General features: G+C 37.4%; 1 protein-coding gene across 1 annotated transcript in view; it reads right to left on the bottom strand.

The window, feature by feature from the left end:
- Positions 1–19,713, bottom strand: part of LOC121326640 (ubiquitin carboxyl-terminal hydrolase 38-like) — a 28,621-nt gene extending 8,908 nt beyond the window's left edge. Inside the window, exons 1-11 of the mRNA XM_041269978.1 lie at positions 19,596–19,713; positions 17,526–18,257; positions 15,020–15,155; positions 14,607–14,736; positions 13,668–13,769; positions 12,916–13,074; positions 12,156–12,349; positions 11,034–11,127; positions 8,903–9,009; positions 6,977–8,402; positions 2,113–2,265 (exon numbers count right to left, since the gene is read on the bottom strand). Coding sequence (XP_041125912.1) covers positions 2,113–2,265; positions 6,977–8,402; positions 8,903–9,009; positions 11,034–11,127; positions 12,156–12,349; positions 12,916–13,074; positions 13,668–13,769; positions 14,607–14,736; positions 15,020–15,155; positions 17,526–18,207 — 3,183 coding nt within the window. The 5' untranslated portion in view covers positions 18,208–18,257; positions 19,596–19,713. The remainder of the gene's footprint in view (positions 1–2,112; positions 2,266–6,976; positions 8,403–8,902; positions 9,010–11,033; positions 11,128–12,155; positions 12,350–12,915; positions 13,075–13,667; positions 13,770–14,606; positions 14,737–15,019; positions 15,156–17,525; positions 18,258–19,595) is intronic.
- Positions 19,714–21,622: the final 1,909 nt, after the last annotated feature.

The raw sequence follows: 21,622 nt of genomic DNA on the forward strand, positions 1-21,622 counted from the left end.
GAGGTTTTTATTCTGTCTGGTACCATTTCTGAACAGTTCATTTTATATCTGCAGTCTGTTTATTTTGAGTTGGTTTTGCTCAATCCTGCAAACTGCCAAGAGGCAAATGCATATTCACTGGAGAAAACACCACCAATCAATTTCATGTAGAAAATGTTTGAATTGAGTACTGGTCTGTTGTTAACAGATACCATTACTGCAGAAGTTAGGGAATCAGTTTGGCACATTTAGCCCTTATGTTTGCCTTTAGGCACCACATGTACAACACACTAAGGGTCCCCAGCAAAATAAGTCTTAAAGTGTAATACAGTACAGCACTGACAAAAGGCATGGATACTGCAGATTTAATTGTGGACAACAGTGACGAATATAACATTTTTCAGAACATATTTACAAGGTGCCATCTTGATATCAATGGCCGAATGCCCCATAGGCAGCATGATTTAAGAGGAATGGTATCTCTGAATCAATGAGGATTACAGAGGATTTATATTGAATCATTATCATTATTAAAATTTCCCAGTTACTCTCCTGTTTGACTGCTTCTTGTGCAAACTTTCCAATCTTGGCTGTGGACCCATAGGGAGTGCTGCATTGGCTCTTGTGCTCCAGAAGGGTTAGATTTGGTTAGTCTGATCATAGACTACTACTGGTCAGGCACAGGCCAAATCCAGGCAGAGTGTAAGAGGATTTAACAGCTTGGTGATATTCATTGCTTAGGATCAGCTGTGTCATCAGAATCCGTTAAAAAAATAATAATAATAATAATAATAATAATAATAATAATAATTACAGCAGCCAAAGACATAACATTTCCATTGATTCATTGTCAATAAAAAGAGACTTTATATAATTTAATTATTTTATTTAAATATGTTAAGATGATCCACTTGGGGAATTTTAAAGTACTGTTAGTCATTTAAATAAAACAGATTCCCAAACACTAAAGACTTCACTCTAAATTGTAGAGGTATTGGAAGCTTAGAAAGGGGTACTCTTCCAATGCCTCTCTGTATGAGACATTTGCCTCTCTAGCCCCAATGTACTGCAATAGTTTAAAATGATGAATTCATCGTTATTTGTACATTTTTAGTTCAAGTACAACCGTGATAACAAATCTCAGGTTTCTAAAAGTATGGCGTGCTCCCTCTTTAAGTCTGTGTGACACAACCATAGACTTTCTGAAGACAAAAAACACATTTAAAAAGTAATAAATTGAACTGCACCAGGAAAAATGTCTAAAGACAATCTTGTAAATCCAAAATAACAAGGGAAAACACAATGTTCAATACCAATAATCTTTACTGATGGGAAAAGTAGTTTTGCTCACAAAATATGAACTCTGTACAGCAACTGTATTTTTTGGCCACTCTTTCAAAGTCTCTCAAGTGTCTGGTCTTATATAATCACAAGGCACATCAAACTTTTTTTTTTTTTTTTTTTTTTTTTTAAACAAGAACCGTGTTCCCTTAATTAGGAAATTAAATAATAATAATAATAATAATAATAATATCCCCCCAAAATGTATATCTTTAGAAATGTAATTCAACAACATTAAGCATGCACTTTGTTCACTCCACGTGTTTGACAAATCTTATTTACATCAGCTTGCTTGTGTTTTTTTTTTTTTTTTTTTAAACATGCAAATACTTTGGTGATAGTCAAATGATGCCATAATTACTGAAAAATACTGTATTGCCTACCCATATATAAAAGTATTGCATTAAATTATGCCTGGTGTCACTTCCCCGTTTACATCAGTTAAATTACTAAGAAAAAAATTTGGTTTAACAAATATCAAAAAAAGTTTTAACCTTTTTAAAAAAAAAAAAAAAAAAAAAAAGTTGCTCCTGTTCTGTTTCTAAATGTTGGAGAAACAGTGTGCAGGACTTGACCACCTGTCTGGTGAGACGCACAGATCCATCAGAAGGTGTACTTGGAGACAGGGGAATGAAGTCTGGAAAAAAGCCTGTGATTTATTCAAGTGATATTCTGCCAACACTTGTATTGATATTCTGCCAGCATTTAATTGAGTCGATGATTCCTGGTCTGCAATGCAGATCTGTCTAAGTGGCAGCATCTTCAGAACACCAATCTGCTAATGGTGTCAACCAGGTGGGGAGGGGGGGGGGCCCCGGGGGGGGGTCCCCCGCCTGTCGGGCCACAGCTCCCTGGGGGGTCATTGTCATCAGAGCCATTGGGTCGGAAGGAACAGGGGGACGAAGCAGCCTGGAGAGCTCGGGTGCGGGCATTCAGTTCTTGCTCCTGTCGGTTCAGATTTAAAAAAAAAAAAAAAAAAAAGTTAGATGTAACTTTAGTGAAGGTGACATTTTAAGGTAAATATTTAATATACAGGTCGTTCCCTCTAAAGCTGTGGTTCCCAACCTTTTTCAATGTAGGGACCACCTTGGTGTTTGAATTTCCCCCACGGACACTTCCCATGCATTTTTTTCACAACAGCATTTTGAAACTAATAAACTGTGTGTATGTATAAGTACATGTTGGAAGTATTTATATAACGTACCTAACTTAATGAGATTCCTGGGCATGAATCTTCCCTAACAGATCAATGTCATTTTGCACACTATAAGTTGATGATGGCAAAGTTACTGTTCTTTTGTTTCAAATTGTTAATTTTTTTCACATTCTGAATGTTTTATAGATAAATGGTGCCTCAATTTTGCAGGTTTAAGAGTTTTGTTTGACAAAACCACATTACTGGGGCTTAGGTCGTCCTTGGATCCTGTACATGTAAATATGTGCTGGTCCCCACAACCGTTACCTTGGGTAGCAAATGAATCTGTCCATGTCTAAAGCAACTTACTGCACTCACCAAGTCACCAACTTCGCTCGATGTGCATATAAAAAACACACCGGAATATGAAGACGAGGTGGGTGGGAAGCAATTTGAAAAATAAAATAATGATTGGTGAGTCTACAGGATGTTACTTACCACGTCTGGTGGGCTGAAACAGGATTAGTGGCACAGTCGATAGGATTGATAGCATTTTGGTTAAATATGACAGCGTCAAGAACAAACTGTATACATTATTCCCAAGAGTAGTGTTAATAGAGTTTTCTTTTGGCATATAGTTTTGTTAGATATTAAACCTGGGTGAAAAAATCCATATAATAACAGAGCTGAAATTGATCATTCACACTACGGTATAGTTCACAAGTCAAGCTATAAATATAGCCTCCTTGTTTCACATTAACTTCTGTTACTATATGCAGCTAATCTCTCCAAAAACACATTGAAATAACAGTACACTATTTCTATACCTCTGGAAAGACTATATGCATATATTGTTAAATGAAAACTGTGGTTAATGTTTTATTTATTAATTAATTAATTTAGTTATTCAAACAGTTACGTATATTAAATGCAGTGTACTAAATCTAGTTGCACTATCTAGTATATGAGGTATTTTTTAAGCATTTCTTTTAGCTGTAAATGGATAACATGATTTTTTTAGAAATAGTTGATTGTTAGAGACAATGATCTAGTCAAAGTAATCATGACATTTAGCAAGCAGAGATAAGAGCTAAAATGGGCAAGAAATTTAAGACATTAAGAAGGTGCTGCATGGATAAACAACTCACTTCTAGTTTAATGCACGTCACAGTATCAGAACAGTACTTCTAAAAAGCTGAACCTGTTCAAGGATAGTTTGTCAAACACTGCCACCTAGTGAAGTAACCTCTTTCTATAAATGATTATCTTGGACACACCGCTATGAAATCTGTAAGCTTGCCAGCATGCTGCATCTTTCTGTAATTACAGACTTAAAATAAATAAAATGTATATATTATTATATTATATATAAACAGTACACCTCCACAAAAACTATTATCATCTCTCCCACCCCAGAAACAATGCACATATCTGTATCAGCAAAATCAAGTCATAACCTATTGCTTTATTTGAAACTACAAATGCAGCAGTTTAAAAAAATAATAATAAATAAAAGTTGGCACCAAAGGGAGACAAATTAGCTTGCAGAAGCCTTTGAAGTCTGTAGGTGATTCAGAATCCAAGACTGCACAAGGAAAAGTGATGACTAGCCCATTCTGTATGGACTTTACTGTAAATATCCCTGAAGTACTAAGTGTATCAGCAACAATATCACCGGCCACACTTAAATCCTTCTACTTTCAATCTGTCTGTAGATATAATTATAAAATAAAAATCACCACAAACTATACATGTAATATAGGTATTCATACAAAAGAGGAGGAGTTTTCAGATCCTACTATTGCTTTTAGATCTTTTCCTTTTTTGATTGAATTCAGTGTGGGCCGTTTTCTATCCACAAAATAAAGCCTTTCAGTGATTGTAACGGGTCAAACTCTGAAATCTCCCACAAGGGTTGTGGAATGATTTGGGTGTAATCTTTGATATATAGGTTATAACTGGGACTAAAAAGCACACCACTGTTTGTGAAATGAGTCCTTCGGTGCAAATTGAAAACTACGCCTATTTGCTCATTTAAAACATAATTTAAAAAAGCAACTGTATTTAACATTATCATGCTTCAAATTATTACACTGCGATATGTTCTGTGTATACAGGTTATGTATAAAAAACTGGTTTTGAAACATGCTTTTCTTTCTTTGTATTTTGCACTGACCAAAAAAAAAATAAAAATAAAAAGGAAAAAATAGAAAACTAATCTGAACAGCATCTCATTCGAAGTAGTCTTTTTTTTCTAGGCCTAACTTGGAAACTTGAAAATGTTATGCCAAGTTCAATTACAAAAAGGGTTTCTGTTTTTCAGTGTTTATTCATTTTAATTTTCAGTGCGTATTTTTAGCCATTTACAGTTTTATGTAAATCAGCTTTTCGGGGGGTGTGACGAAGTGCCCTCCCCTGTGTGTATTTTCAGTTATATGTTACGTGTAGTGTGTTAATGTTGGTGTATAGTCATTGGTACACGGGATATAAAAGGGACTGTGTAACATGATTGTTTAAAATGTATATTTGTATTTAGGCACGAGGATTGCACAGCACTTCATGTGCAAGTAAAATTTAATATGTGAGCACAGGGTATTGCACTTTATTAATTCACGTGCAGTTGTACCACGACTCCAATTGAATGATTGATTAGAGGTCGAGTCTCAGTACAGCTGCATAAAAGCAAGATGTTTTCACCCACTCTGGGTTGTGTTCAGTGAATGGAGAACGGGACAGGAGACGGAGGTAATAGTGAATAATTGTAAGAATAATAGTTAAAATATCTGCTCACCCGGTTTTGTGTAGTGTTAGTCCGTTTTTGTTTGTCTATTTATTTTGGCGAATGTGCCATGTCCTGTTTGTGTTTGTTACACCGTTTGTTTTCTGTTCTGTTTATTTATTAAATGCTGAGCGAAAGGATTCGCTCAGCTCCAAACTCCACCTCTCTCATTGTTTTATTTCCTGGCTCTGGTCTGACGCCACACACTCCGGCCGTCTTTGTGACAGGGGGCTTTCATTTGTGATATACTGTATGAAATTGAGTGTTTTTTTCTGTAAAAATACGTATAGTAGTAACTCGACAGTACTTGCAAACTTAAAAGTTGTACCTTCTTTTCTTTGCCGTCTTCCACAACAAAATCCTTATGGTCACAGGCACATTCTTCTGGGGTGTTTGTGTGTAAGATTTTTTTACATTTCGCCAAAATTTGCAATTGTTTTAAATCCTCTGTATCTTAACTGTAATACAGCTTTAAATCCTTCTAAACAACCCTCCATTCTATAGAAATGTAGGAATGTGCTGTCACTCAGCAGCTGGAGCGGGTTTAAAGTATTCTGAATGAATCAATGATAGTTACAAGGCAGGAAAGAGGGACAGTGCCCACTGTGCTGGGAAATGTATTTTTTTATTTGTACTGTAGGTTTTCCTTTTTTTAAATGGGAAAGAAGTGAAGTCAACATGATTTGAGTAACCATTTCCACAGTTTCTCCGGTGTTTATTGGCTATCCACAGATTTCATTTTTTCTTTGTATTGGGGGTGTTTAAATCTGGTTTTATCGGTCAAAACCGAAAATCAGAAGCCCTAATTACAAATAATCAGCACTGGTGATTTAGACTAGGTTCAGGAAAGCTTGTGAGCCCTTCACGTTCCAAGAACAAAAACAAACATGCAGGAGGGGATATTTTTTAATATGTCTACTTATTAAATTGTGTAAACAGGTAAACAAAAACACTACTGTTAAATGCTTGGCTGTCTTAAGATGACACATTCATTGATCTTACTACATGCTATGTACCAGAATATAATGAAATATTCAGACAGTAACCAAATCCTTTGATGAGATCAGAGGCTAATACTTCCCACGGCACCAGATTAGAAAAGCAATTGGCCTAATTACATGATGCATAATTTATTCTGCCCAGCACTGAACAATTATGTAAATCACATTGCCCTGTGACCCACTTGGCTAAACCACCCCCACAGTGATTGGCCATAGCTGTTATTGAAATGTGAAACTAATTATTAAAAAAGGAAGTTTTAGTAGGGGGCATATAAGTTATTATTAGCCATTTACTTCCCAAAATGTATGTGTCAGTAACAAACAACCCCCACAGTTTTAAATTAAATTAGAACTACCAGTATGATGAAAAAGTTTCATAAACTGTATGAATTTTAATAGAAACTGTATATGTCGTACTTAGTACCTACATGTCATGTACGCAAATGAGGTGTTGGTATCTGGTAAACTATATTAAAATGATGATTTAGTGTTTGGACAAACTCCTCAAGATGCATAAAAATGTAAGTGTGACATGCAGACTGACAGATGTACAGACACCTCAATCTATCCTTACAATCTGATACAAATGCCAAGTTTCATCACAATTTAAAAAGAAGTAAAACAATGTGCAGTGAAAACCTGGAGTCCTAGTTTCCCTCTCGGAAACTGTTTAAACTAGCTGGACAAGAATTCAAGATGAGTTTCTCAGTGTAAATTAGTGCATACAAATAAGTGACTCACCTGTAAATAAAGCTTGTTGTCTTTTGTTATAGCATCCATCAACTCTTTCTGCAGCGGAGGCTCAGCATTTAACCTCATGCCATTAATGGTGCTGCCATTTACACCTTTTCTGAGGTCTTGCTTTTTGTAGAAAAGAACATAAGCTGTGTCCTTTGGGAACCTGCAGGTGACGTTCTGCACAGACTGGAAAGAGGTAAAGGTCACTCTGCTGTCATTGAAGAGGAACCAGTCCCTGGCAGACTGGCCTACATCACGGTCCTGTTTGGCCACTGAAGTGCATGTGGAGCTTGTGGTAGCCGGGCTCGAGGAGACTGTACCATTTGAGTTTAGATGACATGTGGAATCCTGAATTTCCCCTTCCTGATAGCACAGACTAGGTGGCAAGGAGGAATCTGAGCTGGTGACATTCCTACCATAGGAATAGTAGTGTCCGCTTTCAGAGGACATACCGGAATGCATGACCACAGAGCTAAGAACGTAGGTTACCGACTGGGCTCCCATCGTCATTTCCTCTACCTCGTCCTCCTCTTCCACTTCAACCTCCACCTCCACCTCCTCCTCTTTCCCAGAAGGTTTAAGTTTCTTCGCCAGGTTCTCCTCACTCTCTGGCGAGTCCACCTGCAGAGGTGAAGAGCTCCTGCTTCCAGACACAGAACTAGCAGCGCTCTTAGCTATCCTGTGATGAACAGGAAGCTGTAGGTAGGGCGGAATTGCCACGTTGTCCAGAATCTTGCGGCGCACGTGACTCTTGGCGTCATACGAGAAGCGCAGGAGGGTGAGGATGAGGTATTCTGGATCATCAACAACATGCATAGTTTTCACAGCATTCTGCAGCGAGGCACATTTCTCACAGTAGTATTTGTTGTCCTCGTCAAGAATCTCAGGTTCCAAGAAGTAATTTATTAAATCTGGTACAGATGGGGGGAGACTGCCATCCTGTTTCTCAGGTTCAAAGGTATTAACATTAGTTGCCACATGTTTCTGCAGAGCAGTTGACTCATTGTTTCCTCCTGCAGGCTCTTCAGCTTCAACAGGGATGGGTGATTTGTCGGACCAGGGGGTGCTCCCACTGGACCTGCTGCTGCATTCATTTTCTGGTGCAGAAGGTGAACATGAAAGCTCCAGCTGCTGAGTTTTAGCCAAAGGACGAAAAGCTAAAGAGAGGTCAGTAAAAGGCTCTAACTTCTGAGAAATACTATTGCATTCCATGCAACGTATAGATGTAGAAAGTTTACCCCCAAACATTTTTTCTATGAGTGTCTTCTCTTTGTCACCCTTTTCTGCAGGGGGCTCTGCAGAGGGACGGTCCATACTTGAGGCATCCTGTACAACGCCATTAGTGTCACTATAGGAACTATTAACACCCGGATTAGGGTTAGTCTTCTCCATCTTAAAAGCCCTAATGGTCTTCTCTTCTTCATCCAATCTTAATTGAAAAACAGAAAACAATAAATAGTGAAACCTACGAACATAAAACTTAAATCCTGTAACCCTATAGGTATCAAAAACAAATTTGTTTTACATAATTTTTGAATACGCTCATGAAATCAAATTTCAAATATGTGTGTCTGTGAGTGTGTGTGTGTGTGTGTGTGTGTGTGTGTGTGGGGGGGGGGGTAGAAGACTAGAGGCCTTGCAAGTTAGTATGTCCACAAAACCTAACATTTTCACCATCAGAGCAATACTAAAAGAATGTATTACTTTCAACATGCCCTAACAATAACATTTAATCTTAAACTCAATAAATGGAAACCTCAAGAAAAATCAATAATCAAATGAGCACAAAAATTCAACAGTACAGATAAGTAAACAAAGTAATTTTCATTTAAAAAAAACAAACAAAAAAAAAACAATTGCAGGGTAAACATCATTAGAAGTGGAATAGTAAAATTAAATTGCTTTACTTAGTGTAATTTTATCCAATACCTGTCTAACAAGAATCGCAGGTATTCAGAGCAGTCCTGCTGAGTCCCAGGAGTGAACCATGGGGGTCTCGATGCTTCAAAGAAATTCCGGGGTGCATATGCTGCTCTCTGAAGTGAGACATAATTATATAAAAAAGTAAGTTTCTCAACTAAAGCTTGCACACCAAATTAAATAGCACTTCATTCAAATCACAAAAATATGTGATTAATACTGTAAGCTTCATTTGATCTGGGAAAGTTCCAAGTCAAAAGCTAAGCTAATATATTTTGTTTAATTTTTAATACAATGAAAGCTTTTAAACTTTTACCAAGGAAAACAATTGTACATTTTAGATTCCTGTATATAAAATAATGCACACAATGTACATTTAATAAAAAAAAATAGAGTACTGTGCAAAAGTTTTAGGCAGGTGTGAAAAAATGCTGTAAAGTAAGAACGCTTTCAAAAATAGACATGTCAATAGATTATATTTATCAATTAACTAAATGCAAAGTCAGTGAACAGAAGAAAAATCTAAATCAAATCCATATTTGGTGTGACCACCCTTTGCCTTCAAAACAGCATCAATTCTTCTAGGTACACTTGCACAAAGTCAGGGATTTTGTAGGCATATAGTCAGGTGTATGATTAAACAATTATACCAAACAGGTTCTAATGATCATCAATTCAATATGTAGGTTGAAACACAATCATTAACTGAAACAGAAACAGCTGTGTAGGAGGAATAAAACTGGGTGAGGAACAGCCATACTCGGCTAACAAGGTGAGGTTGCTGAAGACAGTTTACTGTCAAAAGACATACACCATGGCAAGACTGAGCACAGCAACAAGACACAAGGTAGTTATACTGCATCAGCAAGGTCTCTCCCAGGCAGAAATTTCAAGGCAGACAGGGATTTCCAGATGTGCTGTCCAAGCTCTTTTGAAGAAACACAAAGAAACGGGCAACGTTGAGGACCACAGACGCAGTGGTCGGCCAAGGAAACTTACTGCAGCAGATGAAAGACACACCATGCTTACTTCCCTTCGCAATCGGAAGATGTCCAGCAATGCCATCAGCTCAGAATTGGCAGAAAACAGTGGGACCCTGGTACACCCATCTACTGTCCGGAGAAGTCTTGTCAGAAGTGGCTTTCATGGAAGACTTGCGGCCAAAAAGCCATACCTCCGACGTGGAAACAAGGCCAATCGACTCAACTATGCACGAAAACACAGGAACTGGGGTGCAGAAAAATGGCAGCAGGTGCTCTGGACTGATGAGTCAAAATTTGAAATATTTGGCTGTAACAGAAGGCAGTTTGTTCGCCGAAGGGCTGGAGAGCAGTACACGAATGAGTGTCTGCAGGCAACAGTGAAGCATGGTGGAGGTTCCTTGCAAGTTTGGGGCTGCATTTCTGCAAATGGATTTGGGGATTTGATCAGAATTAATGGTCTCCTCAATGCTGAGAAGTACAAGCAGATACTTATCCATCATGCAATACCATCAGGGAGGCATCTGATTGGCCCCAAATTTATTCTGCAGCATGACAATGACCCCATACAGCGAAAGTCATTAAGAACTATCTTCAGCGTAAAGAACAAGGAGTCCTGGAAGCGATGGCATGGCCCCCACAGAGCCCTGATCTCAACATCATCGAGTCTGTCTGGGATTACATGAAGAGAGAGAAGCAACTGAGGCTGCCTAAATCCACAGAAGAACTGTGGTTATTTCTCTAAGATGTTTGGGCCAACCTACCTGCCGAGTTCCTTCAAAAACTGTGTGCAAGTGTACCTAGAAGAACTGATGCTGTTTTGAAGGCAAAGGGTGGTCACACCAAATATGGATTTGATTTAGATTTTAATTCTGTTCACTCACTTTGCATTTAGTTGATAAATATAATCTATTAACATGTCTATTTTTGAAAGCATTCTTACTTTAGAGCATTTTTTTCACACCTGCCTAAAACTTTTGCACAGTACTGTATCTATGATAAAATAAAAAGTTTGTGCTATTTGTACAAACTTGTTTACAGTAAACACTTCTTCATACTAATTTAAAAACTAGCCAGGACACAGCTTCCATGTGTATTCATTTGGTTTTTGCCCTCAACATAGCAATACAAAATATGTAAAATGTAATGTAAATACAAACCTGAGTGTGAGCCAAGAATGCAAACAGGAGCTGAAGTCTTTTCATTAATGTATATGATCCATTGAGATTTAGAGATAAAACAGATCGCCTAAAACTGTTAAAAATAAAAAAGCATAAATAATACAATAATGGAAGTCAAGGCAGGCAAGTAGTTGAAACACATTAGAACTTTTACGCAGATTTGTTTTAAAAGTATATTAGGAGCTATGAGTATCATGAAAATGTAAGCCACCATGACCTACATCAGTATGCTTATGTACAAACATACCAAGCATCTAAAGAAACTTATCACTATTATAACACATTTATTTTCAGAACAAAATTAGGTACATAAAATGACGGACATTGACGTAATGCTTTGGTTTAAATCACTCGATCATTGATTCTTGACCATGACACGCTTGAGTGACTATGACTGAAGCATATCCAATTAATCACCTAAGTAGTGAGACAGTCGATTGGACACTGGATATGGAGTGATTTCAGCCACTGTGTTACAAGTATGAATAAGCAATAAAGAAAAATCACAAAGAAAAAACAAATGTGCCAGGTCTGTCAAGAGAGCAGCGCCTTTGCGCAATCGGCATGTTGGAGGCTGGACTAGAGCAGCGTACTGTGGCTTGCTGTCTTGGGTGCTCACAGCCAGCAGTTTCAAACCTGGCGAGTCGGTAAAACCAGACACACTCTTTCAATGACAGTCCACAAACAGGGAGACCAAGAGTCACAACACCTGCCCTAGATCGACAGATCATTTAGCAGCATCTTCATGATGTTAATTGTTAAATCAGCACAATAAAACGTCACTACACCTACTCTAAAACAGAGTTCATCATTTTGATCACATCTAGTGAATTTTATCCAAATATAAAAAAAGTGATGTTTCTTTTGATGCTCAGTATATGTTTGACACACCAAAAGATGGATACATGCCTCCATACACTGTAACATATTCTGACAGTCAAAATTGAAAATAAACTGCTTTGTAAACATAAAGTTTTAGACAAACAGGTGCCCCCAGATTCTGATACTCTCAATAAAAGGTGCTAAAAAAAAGATTGTTAGAATTTTTTCACAATCAGTAAAGTGTGGTTTATTTATGCATTCCCAGCAGGGGATACTTACTCTGTGGCCATAAACAGAGTCTGAATGATGCTGTTCATGTAACAAGTATTCCCAAGGTTTATCAGGCCTGTCTTGCCAGTTTCTGATTTTCCTGTGAGCCTCAAAAGACCAGAAGCCAAGGAATTGGACTGTGATGTCCAGGCACTTTGATTCAAAATAAGTTTGATCTTTTCCTCGCTGGGTTTGGGCAACTCCTGCAAAATTAAAACGAAAGTGCCTAGCAACTACAGTTTCAATATATATGCATAATGCAGTTAGCCTCTTATTGCAAGATAAAATAAGAATAACAAAAAACAAATTAAACAGTACACTATGAAATTGAGTCTTTATGGTAGTTTATAAATGAACTACTATAAATCAGTTTAAGTAGATTTTTTAGACACTTTGGCCCACAAGGTTCAATACTTTATGGTTTAGCCATTATATTAAAATAATCTAATACACTTTTAAAATTACAAATTTTTATATGTATCTGTTACATATAACCATGTTTCGACTTTCTTTTTTGAAAATATTATTGATTTGTTTGGGCATCAGGATTTAAAAATCACCTGTGTTTTCCTTTAGCTGTTTTGTTAGGTAGAGTTATTGCCCAAAGAAAACATTTTGTTTCATATAACAGCAGAGCTACTATTGTGAAGCTTTAGGGGGTTCAACCTAGAGTGTTTTTTTGCAGCACATCACTCTTCACAAGCATGATGTCTTTTTTCACTGTAAATAACTTAAAATGAGTTTTCTTACTGATATAGTTAGTTGTTACCTTTATGGCTTCCAGGATACTCTCATAGAGGTCAGGAAATCCAGAGAACTGATACATCATACAGAGTATGAGCTCAGTAAATTGTACAAGGAAGGCTTTGCTATTGGGAAGTCCATCGCTTTTTAGAGACTGAACCAGGTGCACGATGTGTGGCACCACCTGCAAAACCACAAAAGAGAACTTAATCTTAGGAAAAAGGTTTATATGCACTTAACATTTCTATCTACATTTTTTCCAAAGAACTGTATCTAATAAATGAAAACAAAAACTAAACCCCAACACATATAAAACAGAGGGAAAAACATCTACAATGCCATTTCATCACATCCATCTTAGGACCATGATTCATTATTATTATAATAATTATTACCGTTCTTACTATTTTACAGCAGAGTAGAATGTGTTGGTATTGCTTGCTATCTACACATTGTTATCAGTGCTTCTCACTCACTTGAAGGAATGGACATGGTCTTACTGACAAGTGAATCGTTTGCAAATGTCAAGGATAATCCTTTCCTGTGAGGAAGAAGTCGAATGGACATAACAGACTTTACGATCCCTTAAAATACCTACATTGTAAAGTGCAACATATAAGCAATGGTTAATTGCTATTGGGATTCTGTTTGTACCCTGTGTAACTTGCCCCCATCTGACACAGTCAATTTGTTTAAGAGCAGGGATTGAAATCATGGGTATTCTGGTTCACTGGCCTCAGTTCAGCCCTGTACTGTCAGTTTAATGGATGGACTTACCAAGTGGAATGCCTCTGGGGAATGCTGGAAACTGAGGAGCATGTGAGAAAGAACAGTCAAAGCACCTTGCCTCACTATTGGGTACCACAGACGATTAAAAACCTATAAACAAAATATCAATACAACGATACACTGTCACATCGGTTACTCGGATAAAAATAAAACAAATGTGGTTACAAACATTTTTCTTAAAAGATTATTTTAGAAGCACACGTGAACAAAAGTTTAGATTCAAATGGTTCTTTATACAATATACATAAAATAAAACATTCATCTAACAATAGTTTAATTGATTTAAATCATGACCTATAGTACAAGTGCCAGTGTGCCCTTTGCTAAAAAGGGACAGTCACAGCCAAACAAGTCTAACTTTTACACTCAAAATTCTTATTGGCCTACAGCTTGAATAATTAGGTTATTAGGTCTTAGTGCATCCCTTTCTGTTGTGTGTTTATTCTTGCATTTAGTAACTATCCATCTTCACACTATTCTGTTTTTGGTTCACTCAGATTACAAAAGCCACAGACCACCAGCAAGCTCCCTGGAGAGGACAGCTCAAAGTATCTTCACTTTAGTGACTTGCTGAACCCAGCTGATTAAGTAGCTGTAACAAACAGCAGAACAGAATCCTATTTGTGGAAGTTACGCTTGTGCACACAACACCTCCAAAAAAGATTCTGTGACACTTGTTACAGAAGAGCGAAACTGCCATAATTTGTATCTCCAATGAGCTATGTTTAATTCGGATCAGGGACAGGCCTGTTTTGAGGATGTTTCCCGAATACGTACATTATACAAACCTCATTCTTCAGAGAATCTAACCTATTTCAAAATCAACACCCATTCCAGATACAATACATCATCCAACCCCTCCAAACAGCATAACAAATGCCCTTGTCCCTGTTCAGCAGTCAACTCTCTCCCTGCAGAAATACATACCAGCTCAATTTTGAGTAGGGTTACATCAATGAGAATAGTGAACTTCTGTACAGCTGCCAATCCCTTTAGCAGTGCAATCACCCATGTCTCAACATGCTGAGCAAGAGGCCAGGATAGCCAGTCAATCATTCTGGGGAGGAGGAAAGCAAATTAAATAAAAGAACCAACAGTCATTTATTTATTTTTAAAGACACTAAGTTGTAGAATAGAATCCATCTCAATTGTTCTGAATGCAAACAGCTCATTGCAGCCTGCTTTCTTGGTTTTTATTATTGCTTGTAGGTTGTTTGCAATTGCTACTTTTATTAAATTACATAAATGGCTTTTATCTCTTGCATCGCTTTTTCATTTCATTTTCAATTATTCTGCCATAACTTTGTCAGTGAAGTGAGGCTGCATACAGCACATCTTACCTGCACAGTGCTCGAGTCATACTGGCGTCTTTTACATTCTGGTCTGTAGTAAGGCTCCTAATGAGAACTGTAATCATTTGTAATGGGATGTGCTGAACGAGGCTTGCTAGTGCAATGGAAGGTTCAAAAGATGGATCTGTTCAGAAAACAAGACAAATAGCTTTCAGAAGAGCTTTATCTGAGAAAATATAGGGAATGCAGTAAAAGGACCCAACATGCAATACTGTATACCTAAAGTCAGTTATGTGACTTCTAAAACATAAGGAGCCACTTTTATGTTAAGAAGTTACAACATTGGTGATTTAAGATACAGAGAAAAGTGTTTATTTGAAAATTTGAGAACTGTAAACCAGTGTTGTAGTCAAGTCACAAAAATTGGGACTCGAGTCGAATTGAGTCACTGCCAAGCTTGAGTCAAGTCGACAGAGTTTGCTTGAGTCAATTAGAGTTATTATTTCTGAGAGTTTGATTTAATCAGATTACTTTTACGAGATTAGCAATATACAAGTAAAAAGAAAAGAACATACTTCAGCAGCACAGAGTGTATGTTGTTCGGTTTAATGCATATTAATCTAAAGTTATACTACGGTTTAAAAAACTCAATGTTTTAGAAAACAAAAAACGAGCAAAACAAGCCATATTTTGCTGAAATTGTAATTTGTTTAAAAACAAAACTACCACAAGCAAATCCAAACTCATGGATAAACTTTAAAAAAAAAAAAAAAGTTAACGTAATACACTGTACCAACTTTGCTTTACATTTACATAAACAACCCTGTCTAATAAAACTGCTTCATGTATTCATGTTCAGTGTTGAATGAGACCAGTCAGTATCCAGAGCTGTTCAAAGACACTGAAAACAATAACAATCACCCCTAAAGATCAGATCAACAAGTTTGGCAAGAACGAATTTCATGATGGAAATGTGCCGCTTTGTAGTTCACGCAGCAAGGCTGTAGATTACACTCATAGACAGGCCACTGTAGAACACATTAGCGCTAAACATAAATTGAATGAAAGGAAACGTAAACAAGTAGACTTGGAATTAGTTTCTGTGCTCAACGCCAGCGTCTTACGACAATCTGGCTGGAGAATTCTGCAATTTTACTTTACAATAGCCAACCGGACAATGAAAGCTAACTGAGTGAATATTAATTGTTCTTTTTTTTCTTCCTACAACAGGGTATTATTTGTAACACTTGAAGTAAAAAATAAATAAACAAACAGGGTCAAAGTAATCTGCAAATATGTAGGCATTTTATGGGTTAAGTTGAAGTAAAAAATCAGCATACAAATAAACAGGCTAACAGGAAAACATTCAAAACGTTGACTCCCTATTGAAAGTGTCGTACACTGCGTATGTCTGGCTATGCCATTGTAATTCAGTAATTCTGGAAAACAAACATGACCTTGCAACAGCTTCATTGATTGCCTGTACTGTGTGCTAGTGCCAGTGGCTGTAGGATACTGGATTGTAAAGAAAATAAATACAATTATTAAAAAACAAGCCCAATTCCACTTATAAGCGGATTCGCTGGCACCCACTGCATCTCGACAAAGCGCGTCCAGCAGGCCCCTGTAGTGACCCCTCTGGCCACTATGGATGTCCAGCAGGCCACCGTAGTGGTCCCTTCTCTGTCAATGTTTTTTTTTCCCCCATCTGTCTTTCCAGCTGCAGGCTTCAACAGGGCCCCACAGCCTACCCATTTTTTCTACTGCATTTAAGTTTTAATCTTAAGTAAATAAAAATCTACTGATTGACCCATCAAATTAAGTATTGAGTGGTAAGATTTCTCAGTGCTGGCAGGAGGCAGACTGCTTACTTCTCTCCCCATCTACTCCACAGTTCTGGCAAACTCCACGAGAGCAGGTACTCTATATTTACCTTCCATGCTGCTGACGCTGTTCTCTCTGTCTATGTTCTCACATGTTCCTCTCACTCAAAGAGGCAGGGCTTGTACACATCAGAAGGGCTACGGTTACTGAAAACTAAATTGATTGTTTAATTTATAAAGACTTGAGTCTTTCAAGTCTTTTCTTGCAGAGACTTGAGCCAAGTCACCGACTTGAGTCATTACAACTCTGCTGTAAGCTTATGGCGCTAAATCAAAACTGAATCAGCAAAGGATTGCAGACTGCTAAATATTACATTAAAAAAAAAAAAAAATCTACTTTTGGATTGCTTAGAATAAACTGGGCATATCAACATTATGACAAGTGGAGAACTCATTATAAAACCAGGTATGCAACTGCTTCTACCTGCAAATTGAAATTTGATGCCATTGCAATTACTGAATTCCTTTCACAAAATGTGCCTTTATCTTAAAGTGACACAGTATGCTTTGTACTTTGTTGGTGAACACCACTCTCTCAAACCCACATTTTAAGTAATCGCTTCCATTTTACGCAAACCTATTTTAAAAGTAGAAGCTCATTCTGATCAATTGGTTACCGAGTTTCCACAGTGATTTTAGGCAGTGCAACTTAACACTCCCTGCTTTCTTACCTGTAGAAGAAATAATGGCAAAAACTTCCTGCAGGGAGGGCAGCAGTGTGGGAGGCTCAGCTTTCCAGATGTTCTGGAGCAAAGTGCTTACTTTAGTGACCTGAGAGACATACTCCCGAAGCTCATTCTCCTGTGAAGTTGAGCAGTGGAAATAACCAATAGTCCTGACCAACTGCTGACAGAATAGCCCCCCTGACTTGTCCTTGGGGATGCACTGCATGAAATCTGACAGCATGGTGCTGAGCCGGGCACACAGCTGAGGCTCCGGCCGCTCGCAGACTATCCTCAGCACCTCTACTCTGAGGATGCTGAAGATCTCCAGGACAGAAGGGCAACTGATGAGAAGCCTCAAACAACAATGGATGTAGTCAATAATGATCACGTCCTTTCTGTCCACATGACCATAGCCATTCTGAAGGAGGCTCAGGATGAAATCCCTGCTGAAGAACTGCTCAAACTCTGCCCGGTGGTAGCGGGCATATGCCTCCAGCACCTGATAGCCCACCTGCCTCTGGAAGGAGTCCTCCCCAAGCAGGATGAGGCGGGCAGTGAGCTGGTAGAGTGCCTGGCACTGCACCTCACTGACAGCCTTTTCTGCCGCCTCCACCACCTTCTTCACAATCGCCCTCTTCACGTGCAGAGGGTGGGACGAGCCGATAAGGGCTTCTAAGATCTTATCCATGGCGAGTGTCTAAAGTGCAGCAATTGACAATTGTAGAAAAACAGAAACATCTGGAAAAGGAGAAAATGAAATACTGAATTAGGATGCATTCCACATGGTAATTCCAAGGAATTTTATTTGTATTCATTTAAAACAGAGACAGATTAAAATAGTAGTAGTAATTTAAATAAATACAATTTTCATGGCATTTACAGTATGTACTTTTGCAAATAGAAACATACTAAAGAGACTCACATGAACACGTTTGTATTGCTTCCCCTTGGTAACATGTCTCCCGAATATAATCTAAACATTAGTTATTTATATCTGCCACTATTTACATTGAATACTGAATAGACCTGTCACCCCAGTATTCTAATTCGATGAAGTTGGCAGCACAACAGACCAACAAGTCAGAAAACCAGTCTTTATGCCATATTTTTTATAAACACCACAACCAGCTAGCAAACCATTATTTTGACTGCTACCAACAAGTCAATAAACCTTTTTGAGTGTACCTTGAAACTTGCCAATAGATCAGAGATTATGGAGACTGTGGTATAACAGAGTCATGAACTTAAAAAAAAAAAATACTAAAAGATGTTTAGCTATGTACTATGAGTTTTACACTGATGCTGGGTCACAAAAAATAGCTCAAAAAGAAGGTGTAGAATGAAAAAATGCCTTGACAGAGACTGATCTTAAGAGGCTATATTGACCTAACTACTAGTACCGTAAACTATAGAAACTTGGTGATCACACTGGGTAAGAAAAGCTAGTAGCCTCAATAGTCATGGCCCTAAATATCAGGTTGAGGGATGACATGGCTTAATACAGTGCATTGGAAACTAGAGTGAAATAAATCGATAATCTAACTGGAATAGTACATGGACCACTCGAAGAAATAGGAATACTTCGTACAAAACAAATCTCTTTATCTTGAGGGTATTTTAAATATTTAATTATCACACTTAAAAACACAGTCCAAGGTACAAAAATATACTTACCCTTAGCTAGCTGGAGTTTTTATTTGTTTCTATTAAGTGCACTTTAGCGAGTCATTTCACTATTTTTAATTAGCATAACTGGAATAATCTGCAACAATTTCCACTTTGACTGCTTCACCAGACAACATTAATGTTACTGATTTGGTTTCAAACAAAAAACCAAACGTCCAACAACAATGATTACAAATAATGTATTTATCACTAACTTAATTTATAAAATGTAACACTCTTATCTCTACTTGGAAATGCAGTACTACCGGCGGTGCTCTATCGTGACAGTTCAAACAGTAAGAAATGCAAACTCACCTGACCTGTGATAAAACAAAGAAGGCCATCATTGCCCGTCACAGCAATGTAACCACACATCGTTTAACTTGAACTTGACCGAGAACCAGTACTTACCCAGGAAAACCATGACATTACTGGATCTCCGGACGCTTCCAAGAAAAATACAGAAGCTGCCAATTATATTTTTGTTATAAACAGATATACTTCGCTTCCTCTCCCCTAAATCAGCTGGTTTAGGAAAAAAAAAAAAAAAAAAAAAAAAAAAACACCTAAAACAAACGTCACGAAAAGACCCGGATATCGGAAGGACCCCACAAAATGCTGCCTTATGTGAATGCCTTGTTATAAAGTAGTTTTTTGTTTGTTTTGTTTTTAGCTATTTTTCCCTCAAATTCTGACATTTATTCGACTTGTTTGTATGTAGACATGATGTGGTATTTAGGACGAGCCGTATTTTTACAGGCAAAATGGGTCCTATTTGCCAGGAATTCGTGGATCCTGAAAATCTGATAGCCAATTAAATGTTGTAGTGGTCCGATGAAGACTGAATATATCGGTCGGGACAAACTCCTATTTACATTCAACCTGCTTTCAGTTTTAAGTTAAAGTTGCTGTTCACAAGAATCGGTGTTCAATTTTAATGAAATTCCCCGTTAAACATAAAAATACAGAAAGCAATACAAACGAACTATGTGAGTGACTTACAAAATCGATCTGTAACATGACAAAAAGACCTGCAACATACACGAGGGGGAAAAAGTGATATACAGACAGATGGGCCGATGTCTCTATACCCCCATATTATGATTCTCGCAATAACTTGTCCTAAGGAATGTCATAACCAAGTTGCTTTACAATAAAATAAGCTCTTATTTAGTTATATTTAAAATTAATCGAAAGACATAAGGACAGACAGCTTCCATACACCGACAGATTCTGGTATTAACTCTCTCTCTCTCTCTCTCTCTCTCTCTCTCTCTCTCTCTCTCTCTCTCTCTCTCTCTCTATATATATATATATATATATCCTAATCAGGTTCTTTTACAAAGTTTAATATTCATTTTTTAAAGTTTTCAGGTTTAAAACTAGAATCATTTGTAAATGAACAAATAAATAAGAATCCACACATACACACAGAGTAGTTATTTGACTGTTTATAGTCTTACTGTTCCCCTGAAGTTTTTTTTTTTATTATTATAATTTTTCATTGAAAGTCTTTCAATTTTATTACCAACAGTGTTTATTCTTCCTACTTCTATACATTTTATTTGAAAAGAAGATTAAACAATTTATATTGGAAGTTTAGGTTTAGGCAATAATTCTGAGAATATATTGATTTCCTATAACATTTTATAGGAAATATGTAATAACTTGCAGTCTCTAATGGTTCTTCAGGTTGTGTTGTCCTTCTGGAGTAAGTGGAGACCTCTGGAGGTGAAATGAAACACTTGCAGGCAGTTGTCAGCATGCTAATAAGGAAGGCCTGGGAAAAGGCCTGGATTATGTATAATACTTTGCATAGGCAGTACTTTGTGGAATGACTAGCATCTGCGCTGTATTATAGGCAGCTCTAGATCAGAGGTGAAAGTAGCTTTAATTTCTTATCGGTAATGTATTATTGCTGAGTGGCCGTTCCAGCCCCCAGTGAAGCATTGCTCCGGTTTTTAATAGCATGTTTTAGATTCTTACATATTGCTCTGGAAGAAAGCATGGGAAAGGAGGAAGGGACTACGACAACGACAACCCTTTGCTGATTTAATTAATACGTGTTGAATGACTTGCAGTAGGAGAATAGAGCAGTATTCAGTTACGCAACACTGTTCGCTGTTCTGCTGTAAGAATTGATTTGCGTTTTCTAGTTGTTCGGCTTGGATTTTGGTGTCTGGGATTTTATTATTTTTTTTTTATTCAATTCGCTGACGCCGTAGCAACTCTGAAGCCGTTAAAATAACAGTATGTAATAACACAATAATACTTTAAAAAAATAAACATAGAGTGTATTAATTGTGGATGATAACAACTCATTATTTGCTTTATAAATGATTTAAAAAAGATCAGCTATTAATAGTTATATTTTGAATGGCGCTAACACAGCCCAATAAATTGGCCTATTCTGCTAGTATTATCTTGCTGAGCACACC

The sequence above is a fragment of the Polyodon spathula genome, chromosome 2 (genome assembly GCF_017654505.1).
Source record: "Polyodon spathula isolate WHYD16114869_AA chromosome 2, ASM1765450v1, whole genome shotgun sequence".
Taxonomy (NCBI): Eukaryota; Metazoa; Chordata; class Actinopteri; order Acipenseriformes; family Polyodontidae; genus Polyodon; species Polyodon spathula.